Source organism: Labrus bergylta, chromosome 17 (assembly GCF_963930695.1).
Source record: "Labrus bergylta chromosome 17, fLabBer1.1, whole genome shotgun sequence".
Lineage (NCBI taxonomy): Eukaryota > Metazoa > Chordata > Actinopteri > Labriformes > Labridae > Labrus > Labrus bergylta.
Window position 1 is genome coordinate 23142616 of NC_089211.1, and position 12832 is coordinate 23155447.

Consider the following 12832-nt stretch of genomic DNA (forward strand, 5'->3'; position numbering starts at 1 on the left):
TTGAACCATATTGCCGGTGGCTTTAAAGCTGGAAAATAGAATCATTGGCCACTAGGGGGCAGCGAACACTTATACTACTAATATGTCAAGGTTTTGTGGAAAACATACGAGCTGGCAGTTTTTAAACGACCAAAAAAATTAACTTAAAGATGCTTAAAAGCTCTGTTGATTGTAGCAGAATTAAATCTGGTCATTATTTGCCAATGAGTTATCTCACAGGCGACATATTTTTTTAAAGCCTAACAACTAATAAACTAATTTGCATTAAAACCAAGTTGCAACCTCTGGTCTTGAAAAATTAAGCCAATGTGGTAGTGGAAAAAATCCTGCAGTTCGTCGAGTGTCCGCTTGAGGCTGGCTGCAGGAACACAGGAAGTCACATACACACACCAGGCGAAAAAGCAGTTAACATGTTTACAGCTTGGTAAGAAAAAATAAAATAGGTCTGATTAGTTATTTTACTCATGGGCACACACTGTACAGGAGATGAATTTTTTTCTAACGTCTCCATTTTGATTTTGTAAATGTTATCCATAGTTCGGTGAAAGTTTATTGAAACTTAGGCAGGATTTCCAGCATGGTGGCTGCTGCTGATGAGCCTCCTGAGCCCCCTGCAGGAACAGACGGTTGACCTCACTTCCACTTCGTCCATTAATATTTACAGTCTACAGATCTAATCAGCATCAGAACCATCCTAAATATTGTCATCCTCATCATCATCACCATCATTAAGTGCGTATAGGTATTTTCAAAAGAGCTGGGTTTTTAATTTTTCTTAAAGGTGCGAAGGGACTCAAATGGAGTTTGTAGTTCATTCCACCACCAGGGGGCGACAGAGAAGAAGAGTCTAGCTAAAGAACGTTAGAGATAAATGTAAGAACTCCCCCTTTGCAGATGATTGATGCACAAAGATGAAGAATACTTAGAATATGCTTCTTATATTTTTTTAAAGGTACATCAGAAAGTCTGTCTTAGTTAAGGCCTGTAGTACAGTTCAGATTACGAGGTATAGATGACATGATGGGTGGTCCTATGGAGACATAAGGGGCTTTTAATATCAGCTCTCATCTGTAGATATAGCGTGCAAAGGATTATGGGGGATTAGTATTACTGTGTGTAAGCATATATAAGGATGTTTACTGTGCTTTAGTGCACAACATACATCACGATGTTTAAGTCTCTGAACTGCGAGACGAGCTAGTGAAGAGTTTTAATGATTGTTTATTTCACACCGTGTTTTCACAGCTGCTTCTGCATCTGTTACAGGATGCAACACTGTGTGCGGTTATTTTTAGAGAGCATCTACTGTGAAACAAAAGAGACACAACTCCTCCACATGAAACAGGAGTTTGTGATCCTTTAGTGAAGTGGTGTGCAAATAAAGATTTTGTGTATTTACCACGGGGGGCTTTTAAAACAGAAATAAATCTCTGAGTAGCACTTTCTTTGTCTCTCTTTGTTTTTGTTTTTGGCTGAAAAATAGAGCTTCTGACAAACAGCTGTTTTAAAGATGCAACGACTTGGAATGAAACACAGATTATTTGCTGTACCACCACCGGAGCTTTTCAGGTGACATTACAGGTGATGCCCTGCAGGATGCAGAAAAAATACACCCTCAAAATGTTGCTTTTACATGTACTTTGATTCTGCTTTAACCGCTCCCTGTAGTCCAGGTTTGAGCAGGTTGAGTCTGGGTGAAAGTCTGAGGAGTCTTCTTTCAGGACTTTGTTACATTTCTTTCACAGTGTTTCATTTTCAAGGCTACTCGGTAAAAACTTTTCTTTCCAACATTGTTGAATATGTAAAAATAAATGCTGTTAATTAACATGTATAACAGATCTTTGTGTGAGGAGAGGATCCTCTATGAAGCTGCACAGTGTATCTCCACACAATGATCTAAATGTGAGTCTAAACAAACCTCTGTTACTTCTCTCTCTCTGTTCTGATGTAAATCTGTGAACAAGTACTCTCAGCTGGAAACCACAGACACCCACAGACTGTATGTTTAGCCCTCATGACTAACCAGGTACCTGCTTGATCGCCCTCTTAGAGGAAGAACACTTTAGTGTTTTTATTTGGAGGATTTTTTTTAACCAGGCAGAGCAGAGAATTACAGGTCAGAGTGACATTCTGATTCGGCTGAGGACGTTTTCCCATCATCCTTTGTTGTTTTTCAATTCACACCGGGCAGAATGAAGACTGGAGTTTCTCCTTACTGTACACACATGAACATCATGGGACATCTAACCCTGTCGTTTGTTTATTTGTCTGTTTGTTTATGCAGACAAATGAGAAAATACTAGCGCTATACTCTGGTTAGCAAGAGTTAAATAAAGTTAAAGAATCAGTGAAGAGCTCATTCTTCTTCTGCAGATCTCTGATTCTATCGGACATTATTCAGGTTTTTTTTATATGATGCATTAATGTTAGGTCAGTATTTTACTGTTGGAGCTGCTGCAGGTGGCGTCAGATTCAAATACTTTATACACAGTTGGATAGTTCAGTCCATTGGTTCCCAAGCTAGGGGTCAGGGCCCTTAAAGGGGTCATCAGAAAACCCTGAGGGGTCAGGAGCAGCAAAAAAAGGGAAAGCTACGTTGTGTTACATAAACCTGTTTTCCAGTTTCTGGCTTTTCTCTAAACTTGTTATTTCAGTGAAATATAGGCTCATTTGAACAGTTATCTATATAAAATATAATCTAGAGAGGGAATATGATGTTATTTCCACTCCTGAAACCTGACCAAAAAACCTTACATTTTTGTTTTGCTGTAATAAATATGTATAAGATGTTTTTTAATCCACAGCTGACAATAGTCCCCAAACCTTTTGCACACACATTACTGCTTTTAATGAGGAAAAATAAGAGATGTTTTAATAGACATCAAAAGTCCACCGACATCTACAATGACCGAACAAAATACTTCAGAATAAAACAGGACAGTAGGTGATTTTGGTTATTATAATGCACCACAGAAAAAAAGGTAATGATGCACCAGGTGTTTTCAGTTCCATAGCAAAAACATGCATTCAAAGTATAATTTACAGTTTGTTTCACGGTAGGAAAAAAATAATATTTTGCAGCAAAAATAATATTGCACAAGCACAAAGAAAATTGCACAAGTAGAAAAAGTACAAATGACCTCAATTCATAATGACTGGGCTAAGCGGGAATATGCACTGGACAATGTATGACAAAAGAAAAAGTACAAATGACCACAATAAAAACGACTTCTAAGGGCTGAAGCTTTGCATTTAAAACAGAAAATAACTTTACGAAAGTACAACAATCCAATGGTCAAAAAAATGTCATCTTCATGTCTGAATAACAGAATGTTGTGCTCTGCTGCCACCCTGTGGTCTATTTATGAACTGCACACTGAGCTTGTAGTGTTTCTATGGCAACAGAAAGGGATGCAAACTGTGTACCTCGATATGAACAATTAACAGCTGGCTTTGTATTCGTTTGGGCGGAGAACACGAAGACGAGTGTTTCTTACATTTGATTAATAATAATGATTTCCTGATTTATTGATGTCATATTCATTTTAAAAAAATCCATGCACAGGATCTTATTCAAACACAAAGGTGCATGAACACTCCCACACACACACACACACACACACACACACACACACACACACACACACACAGAAAGAACAGTTCCTCTGCACAGTTACACCATGTGCCATCATCCCGCCTCCTTTGATGGTTGTTATGGCGATGTCATTGCTAAGGTGGACAAAGTCATGTTCCTTCCTGCACGTGATGAATCGAAGCCCTGCGTGCTAATTAAAAGCTCCATTGTTGAATCAGACCTGCGGGGTTGCCATAGAGCTTCACCTTTAATGTGCTCAGCTCCGTCTACCTGCCTGCTCTGCCTCCGTGTGACTCTCAGGAGCTCTGCTTGGGATGGATGAACTGTTACTCAGAGCTGCCTGACGACAAGCCTCCATCACTCTCTCTCTCTCTCTCTCTCTCTCTCTCTCTCTCTCTCTCTCTCTCTCTCTCTCTCTCTCTTTCTCTCTCATCTTCACACACTTTGTCCGAGGAGGAAACACAATCTGAGAAGAAGAAAAGAAAAAAAAAAAAACACCTTGACAACTGCTGCAGCTCTGACTAACACTGCATGGTCACAGCCAGTCGCAGCTCTGCAACAACAGGGAAGTAAATGTCTCCAAGAGAGGACTGAACCCGGCTGCAGGTGAGTGAGAAATTCATCCTCATTCTTCAACTTAATTTGTCTTTTTGGAACATTTTTTTTAACCAAAAATCTGACAGAAATGTATTTTTATTGCTGATTTTAAGTTTTTTTGGCGGCTTAACACTTCATTTCTAACCACATTTTTCTGCATTTAATAATTGCAAAAACCTCACATTTGTGTCTTTGAGAGTGTGCACAGCTCTGACATTCACTCACACTGTAACACATGTGCACAGGTACACACACACACACACACACACACACACACACACACACACAGAGTGAGGTTAGTGTGCTCCTACAGAGGATGAGTGTTGAGCTCTTCAGGTGAAGTGGAGTTTTCTGTCCTTAATGTGCAGAACTGTTTGCTGACTGCAAGCAACAAAATGCTGCAGTAAAACATACAAATCCATCAGAATGAAGAGTGTGTAACGAATGAATGAAAACCTTTATTGCCCCAAGGGGACTTTATCTTGCACCGGGAGAATGATAGCATAAAAGACAAAAGGCATCAACAACCATACTGGAAAGAAAAATCATTAAAGCGTTACATAATTTCATGTAAGGGATGTCAAGTAGCATGCTCAGTAAAGTGAAGAGGGCCAGGTTCAGACTGTATCATCAGAGCTTATGAAGCAGCTGAATGCTGCCTGGTACAAAGGATGAGATTCCTCTTTTTGTCCTCCTCCTCCTCCTGAGCATTTTGTACCTGCACCCCAAAGTCAAGAGTACATACCAAGACCAAAGGGGGTGCAGTGGGTCTGCTATGATCTTGTTCATGAGAATCAGGGTGTACCGGGCTTTCAGGAAACAAAAAAATGCTCCACATTTGCTTCCCAGTTATCTTTCTAATATAGTTGAACAATCATGCCCAGTTTGTTCTGATTTTGTACGGACAACGCTCCCCACCAACACACTCCTCTACACATGTTTTGAAGGAGAATCAAGAGCACGATATGTGAGTGAAAGGTTCAATTTCTGCAGGTTTGCATCCACTGACAAGATGGAAGTGTTTCCTTTTAACTCATTTAGCGTTCATTTTTGGGGGTGCCTGATCTAAGTGCAGTATGATGATGCTTAAGTGTTATTACCACCAAATGCACCATAGATCTAAAACAGAAAGAACTGCATAGAGATTGCACACATTGCATTTTTTCTCAACATCACAACCATATAAATGTCAACACACAGGTGAAGCTAAATAGTCACATTAAATTAGTAAGAGCCAAAATCTGAGGCATGTTGGACTAAATGAAATGACATGAAAACTTGAGAGTTTCTGTTTATGTTACCTACTTCTATTACATCACATTTAAAGAGGTAAATATTTCACTTTTACTACAAAACTGTTCTCCAACAGATATATTCATGTTGCAGACTAAGATTTAAAAACCTTTATGAGGGGATTTTTCTACCCAGATAAATTGTTAAATGAAACCCTGCAAAACTATGTACTTGAGATTATGTAAGGTAATAATCACCACTAAAACACTGACATACTGTTTATGGCGATGCATCAATAATGATTTTTTTTTGTTGTTTTGCATGTAACAGTGTTTCTGCATACTAGGTACTATTGTCTTTTAAAGTACATCACAATATTGGTTTATAAACTTGAGTTTTCAAATATTTAAGAGGTAGACTGTGGGGGAAAAAATGCAACCTTAGAGGTACTTTAGTATTGTAGTTTTGACAAAAGGCTGTGATTCAAGTTCACAAAAAGAATAGCAGCAACTGCACCTTCTCAACCGGTTTGTTCGGGGCGTGCTGCAAATTAAACTTATATTAAAATCTGTGGTTAGACTGTCCTCCCCTTTGCTTTAATCGACTGGTTTAATCGCCTTCCATGAGGAGATAGAAAGTTGTTTGATCCCATTGTTAAGGTTGCCAGTCAACATCGGCATTTGTCTCAAATCTTTTCATAAGAGAGTCACAGAGAAAGCTCGAGACACACTAGAGAGAGTGTCCTCGGCAGCCTCTCTGGGGTGAATTTGAGCTCCTACCCTCCAGCAGGAGATTCAGATTATTTAAGGCAAAAATCCAACAGGATGAAAAATGATTTCATCACTCAAGCGATCAAAAAAACGACATTTTGATAGTGACCGAGTGAGAAGCATTTAGTTCTTCATGGCTGATAGGTAGAACTGTTTCACTCTCAGCTGTCCCTTCTTATATTCCTGTTTTAGAATGGTTCCTGTAACTGATTTATGGTTTTACTGGCTGCAAAGTAACATTTCCCCTCAGGGATAATGACGTTAAAAGTCCAAAAGTCTGTGATTTAGAGCTAAATGCACAGGTCGGATTCAAACCCTGGCAGTCTGCTTTGAGGACTGTGCATGGTCTCTGTACATGGGGCGTGCCAAATAACCACTAGACCACCTGCGGTCCCTTTCTTAACATGTATTTATTGCACTTCCTTCTTCCACATGAATGCACTTGCATAACATCAGAGAGTTGAGGAGCACACAGTCCTGAGGTAACACTCAGAAACCTGCTGAGGTCTGGAACAAAAGGTTTTGAATGACTCAAAGACAGACTCTGGATCAGAACGCCACAGCGTGATTAAAGAACACCACCTCCACCTCGTCTGTCAAACACGATGCAGGTGGTGTTTTTTTTTTTTTTTTTTCATCTGATCACGTGTGACTAAACAAGCTCTTTTGTAATCGGTGATGATGTCATCGCTGATGTTAGCAGCAGGTTGAAGCAGAAACACATAAAAGTGTGTGGCTCTAAACTGGACATAATAAGGCAGTTTGTTCATTGGATGACTGATGTGTGATTCAGGATGTCGCCAATCATCCCCGGTCTGCAGCATTTTGGATGTTTGCAAAAAGGCTTCCATGTAAGACAGTCATCTTTAGTTCTTTATTGTGAGGAGGGAAAGAAGATGAAAATGAGACAGAAGTAGAGATCAACGATGGAAGGCAGAGATGGGACAAAAGAGCCTCCTAAGGGAACGCGTCTAAGTCTGAAGTGAAAGCATCTGCAGAGTCTCGTAACAACATACGAGTAGATTCAGGCTAAAAGCAGGGAGAGTGTTATGTGTTCAAATACTGCTGTACACACTCAAGAGCACTCGTTTGAGATCTTTATCAAACCCCAAATAAGAGGCGTCAGTGCAAAACTCTTATTTATCCTGCAACATGTCACATAAACTGTGGTGATTAAATTAAGTCGGATTGAAATCTGTCTGCATGGGAATGCAAAGCAAACGTGAGCTTGCATATTTGTGTGATTTCTAGCCAAACTTTAAGCAAGAAAGACATCTAAACGTCGTGTTAAATCTCTCTGTAGACTTGGACACATGCAGTCCATCTCATGTGGATTTGGACGCCATCAAACTACAGATTAATGTCTGCCTTCACTTATTATCCTGTATGTCTTACTGGGAACTCACTCGTAAAAATTCCAGTGTACAAATAATGTTTCAAATGACATTTACTGCTTCTCTGCACCATTTGTGGGTCCAAGCCAAATGGTTCCTAAAAAAGATGTGAATCTGTAAAATTGTCTCAAATATATCAGTTACTTCCTCACTTTTCAAACATGAGGAAAATGTGCTTTTTATGAGAACTATTTTCAGTAAGGGATTGATCCACAGGTGATGCTCTTGTGAGGATGTATGCAGGTTAAATAATCCACAGTGTTTGTTCACGGTGATGTCATCAGTGCGACAGTATAGGTATGACATTTATCTGAGAGTTTTCAGAACAGTGGAGCTCTGCGGCACAGAGGAGAAAAGACACACCCTCAACACTTAAATATAAAAAAATATAGAAACAGCTTCAGACTTATCCTTTAACCTCATTGGAGTACTGAGCAGTGCATTGATTTGTCACTATGTGCAAACTGGAGCATTGCCAATAGCAACAGGTTATAAAAAAAACATGCTGAATTATGTAGAGCGCTGATCATTATGTTTTTTTTCAGTTATGAAGAGCAGAATAAACTAACTGCATGGTGCAGTTAAACCGGTTTAGTCAAACATGCTGCAGGCAAAAGCCTAAAGCACAGAGCACCTGGTGTATTTGTGCAACGTTTGTGCATTATTTTTAATATAATTTAATATGTTTCTACCCAGCTGATTCTCTTAATGTTGCAACATGTACAAAAACACTTTCCTCTCCTTTCATACATGTAAATCTGTGCCTTTTTTTGTGGTCTCATGGTCTGTGACTCATGCAGGAAAATGTTATGTTACTGTCTGAGAGACAGCCAACTGCCACCTTATTTGGTCTAATAAAGAGAAGCAAGGACAAACAGTACAAAGGCTGATAGAAAGTGGCTGCCTGTGCTGGTTCTGCAGAGGACGAGTGAATGAAAAAGAACACTGAATGGATCCTGTATGCAAAAAAAAAGACAAGTGTTTCATATGTTTTGCTTTTTCGAACCTCAAACTTCTTGTTTGATGTACAAGTACATTTACTGGTAGAAATTAAACAGGAATTAACACAAAAATCACAACAACATTCAACATAAGAAAGTAGCCATTACTCCAATCTCTCTTGCCTTTTCAGTTAAGCCACTGCTAATATTGGTTGACTATTATTACAGAGAATTAAGCTAAGCCAAGTGTGTATCCTTGCAAAATCCTTCTGCTCATAGTTATATATGATCAAAATTAAATTCTATAAAGAGAATATAACCAAGGCAGCAGCTCTTTCAGTAGACTGAAACGCTTCCTTTTTATCGTAGTTTACATGCAACCAAAGACCGTCTAAAATAATGACGTAGTCTCAGTGACATCACCCAGAGGTTTACGAAAAGAGACTTTTGAAGCCAATCAATGGCAGTTGCCATTTTGGAAATGCCATCTAAAACTAGCTTTCTGTCAACCTTCAGTTGTCCGAGACAAATTTATATTGAGGGAGAAAAATAAAGAAACCTTGACCTTGACCTTGAACCTAAGCCTTGTGCATGGTCGTGCAATAGTGCCTTGCACGATTGAATGCACGCGACCACTGTGATCTCGTATTTTAACTGCTGCATTATGTTTTCTGTTCATCAGCATGTTCTTCTCCGCTCTTCTGTTGACATAATGAATCTGTTGAACTACACACAGCATTGATATGAAAGAAAAGGTTTTCATTATAGTGTTGTATAGAATACAGCCAGCATCTAGTGGACACTTGAGGAACTGCAGGTTTATGGCAACCACCTTGATCGAAACATGACTACAGTTCCTCAAGTGGCCACTTGAGGCTGGCTGCAAAAGCCATGGAAGTCACATACACACCCATCCAAAAGAGATAATTTTTACAGCAGAATAAACATGTTTACAGCGTGGTTAAAAAAAACAATCTTGGTCTGAATAGCTAATTTCATCTGTCTTGATAATATTAGGGCTAATAGTTATTTATAATTAAGGGTGTGGTTGAGCAGACTGACAGGTGTGCGCGTTGTAGCTACGTCAGGAGGCTCAAGGCCACCTCAGCTCCACCTCAATGCCTGTTACTATGCTGACCAAAAGTCAGATTGATATAGCATCTTCAATGTGGCAACGGCCATCGATAGGTTTCCAAAGTCCACATCGGAAACCAATGGGTGACTAACCTGAGACTACATCTATTTTTTAAACAGTATAGGGTTTGCATCCAAGATGTTGTATTATTGCCACCTCCTGGTCTCACTTGTGTAAATTGATTTGTACATTTATTGCACCTCAATGAGAGGATATAGTTAACCAGGAGTCCAAAGTCTTACATTGAGCAAACATGTGGATGGAAAGAAAAGGATCAGGATCTCTGAAAGTGTTTTCTTATTTCCACAGAATCCAGTCTTACTTTATCTCCAAAACCACCAGCTTGGACCAAGAAGGATGGAGGGAGAAGGCTGTAATCCTGGGGTCGCCATGGACTCGGGGAACCCCTTGCTAAGGGCCGTATTCCTTCGTCGTTTAAGACTCACACGGCTGCTCCTGGAGGGAGGAGCTTACATCAATGAGAGCGACAGTCAAGGCCAGACGCCTCTCATGGTGGCGTGTAGAACCCAGCATACCGACACCCAGAGCGCTAGCCGGGTAAAGCTGGTCCAGTTTCTTCTGGAGAAAGGAGCTGACCCGAACATCCAGGACAAAGAAGGTCGATCTGCGCTGATGCACGCCTGCAGGGAACAGGCCGGCCCTGAGGTTGTTTCTTTGCTTCTTGCAAGCGGTGCTGATATTAGCCTCGAGGATCAGTCTGGGACATCTGCGTTGGTCCATGCAGTCATGGCCGGAGACTGGAAGGTTCTGAAACTGTTGCTAGACACGTGCAAGGCCAAGGGGAAAGAGGTGATCATCATAACGACGGACCAATTCCCATGTGGGGAACTTAAAGCCAAGCAGTACCTCAGCATGCCTTCTCATGATCCTGATAATCAAAGAGACAAAACGACATCAGCTCCTCCTGCATCTCCCTCGGATGTTCAGCTCATCACCTCCCCCCAGTGCACCTCTTCCTTGTGTCTCCCAAAGCCTATCTTCTCCTTTAAAGAATCAAAATCCTATGGTGTGAGCTCCCATCCATGTTCCCCTTCACGGTATCAAAGATGTGGCCAAGCGCCAACAAACGGCCTGCAGCAGCCTCTCCTGAGGTTAAACTCTGAGCCCTGGCTCAAAATCCCTGCATCTCTGCTCGCCCATCAGCATAATACCGCTTTATCCTCAGAGGAAGGCAAAGACCTCAATCAAACTGAAGACCTCTCTTTCAGAATTCCCAAACTGTACGAGGAAGGCAGCACCAATTCAGTAACCCATAGCTTCAGTTGGTATGAAGAACAATTTGAAAGGGACAAAGGAGTAAAAGGAGATGGAAAGAATGGATGTGCCAAAAAGAAGATGTCCCTGCCAGGTCTCCTATCATCTCACTCTGCCTCCCATCCGAACCTCCACTCTGGAAACCTTGGAACAGATTCAATCAGATCTTCGTCATCCTTTTCCGGCGGTAGGAACCTTGGCGCTCCACTTAAAGACATGGCCTCGTCGAGCCTTTACAGCATCATCCAGAGGCGTAAGCTTGGGGCAGACATCTACAGCTCCGATCCTCAGCTGGCTTTCGACATCCAAAACGTTCCCGAGGAGAACCAGAAGAGAGCCAAAGACCTTAGCGATGCAAAGAGGCTGACCCCTTTACGCTGCTCCAGCACTGTGGGCTCCAGGGAGTCCTTGTCGTCCTTGGGGAAGAAACTGCTCTCCGGGTTTGAGCGCAGAGGGTCCGGAGCTTTCTTGTTGGACCACAGCTCCCAGTCCAAGCCTAGATCTCTACCACCTCTCGTGCTCAACTCCACCAACAACCCTGTTTGTAACGTGTACAACCTCGGCTCCAGTGGTGGAGGGGGTTTCTGTGAGAAAGAGGCTGGCTTGAAAAATTTCCTTCCCTCCGCGCCTCCTGGGCACCCAAAAGAGCTGACCAGGAGGATGCTGATGAGGAGACACTCCATTCAGACTGAGCAGTTTAAAACCACGGCCTAAAGGATGACAGAAAAGTTCATCAACATGTTTTAATGTGTTCAATGGGATGTTGTGTCAGTGAAATCAATGAAGCAACCTAAAGAGGACGAGATTAAGAAAAAAGAAAATGTCTTATTTATGTGACGTACAAACAGCAGGTACTTGAGTGTATTTTGTGTTATGACTGTGCTTGTGACCCTTCTACGTCCAATACTGCCCTCAAGCTGCATTCTGATTTTTGGGCCACTAGGGGGCAGTGGAGCAAGCTAAAAGTAAAACGACCGACATTTTGGTTATGTCCCATTTCAGGGGCTGCATCCTTTGGAGGGCGGCTGGCTGTAAATATATAAATGGACGAAGCCTGAGTGATACTGCAGGGGACTATGGAAGCCCGTTGGTGGCATATGTGTGACTTCTATGCTGACTCAAACTAAGTTTAGATCAATCAGAGTTACAAAAACAATCAGAAATACTTTATTAATCTCCAGGGGAATAGAAGCAGGAAAGGAGCTGATGCCCACCTGTCAGTCAGATCAGCCCCGCCGCTTATTGTGCAGCTTTATGAATAACTATGAGGCTAATTATCACCAATACAGATGATTATTACACAAAATTCATCCTTGCACAATTTTTAAACGACACAGAAGTAAGCCTTGGTGAAAAAACATTCTGTAAACATGTGTTTTTGTTGTGTAGAAATTGACATTTTAAGATGGGTGTTAATGGAGATTCCTTTGCTTTTGGAGACAGACTCAAGTGCACACTCAAGGAACTGCAGTGTTTAGCACTTCTGCATTGGTGTTATTTCATCATGGTTAAAAGAGAAAATAAGATGAACGAGGAGCAAATACAAATTTAAGGGGACTTACACAATTGGTGGCATCTTCGTTAATTCTTTGGGGAACCGTCAGCGTTCATATATTACCTTTCAGTGACTTGTCTGCTAAAAAAAAAAATCGAGCAGTGCAGCTCTTGGAAAAAAAAGTGAGAGAAAGGTACACACTGCTTTAAACAGGGCAACGTTTCGATCTTCCTCAGGCAGCTTTACAGCCACTTTTTGTAGAGTTTAAAAATCCTGTTTATTTTGCCCCCTAGTGGACAGCAAATGACATGCTTTGTATATTTCCAGCAAACAATCCCGTACAAAGTGGCTTTAAATTGGGAGAAGTTGAGTGTTTAAATTGCTATTTGTTTAATGA

At 41.1% G+C, this 12832-nt stretch overlaps 1 protein-coding gene across 1 annotated transcript; it reads left to right on the forward strand.

The window, feature by feature from the left end:
• Positions 1-3656: 3656 nt before the first annotated feature.
• On the forward strand, positions 3657-12758 carry ankrd34ba (ankyrin repeat domain 34Ba). The gene is made up of 2 exons (XM_020655857.3): positions 3657-4201; positions 9975-12758. The coding sequence occupies exon 2, from the start codon at positions 10023-10025 to the stop codon at positions 11652-11654; it is 1632 nt and encodes a 543-aa protein (XP_020511513.2). The 5' UTR covers positions 3657-4201; positions 9975-10022; the 3' UTR covers positions 11655-12758.
• Positions 12759-12832: the final 74 nt, after the last annotated feature.

Bases quoted from the DNA above. Each gene is read 5' to 3' on its own strand.
- ankrd34ba (XM_020655857.3), top strand. From the start codon at position 10,023: ATGGAGGGAGAAGGCTGTAATCCTGGGGTCGCCATGGACTCGGGGAAC.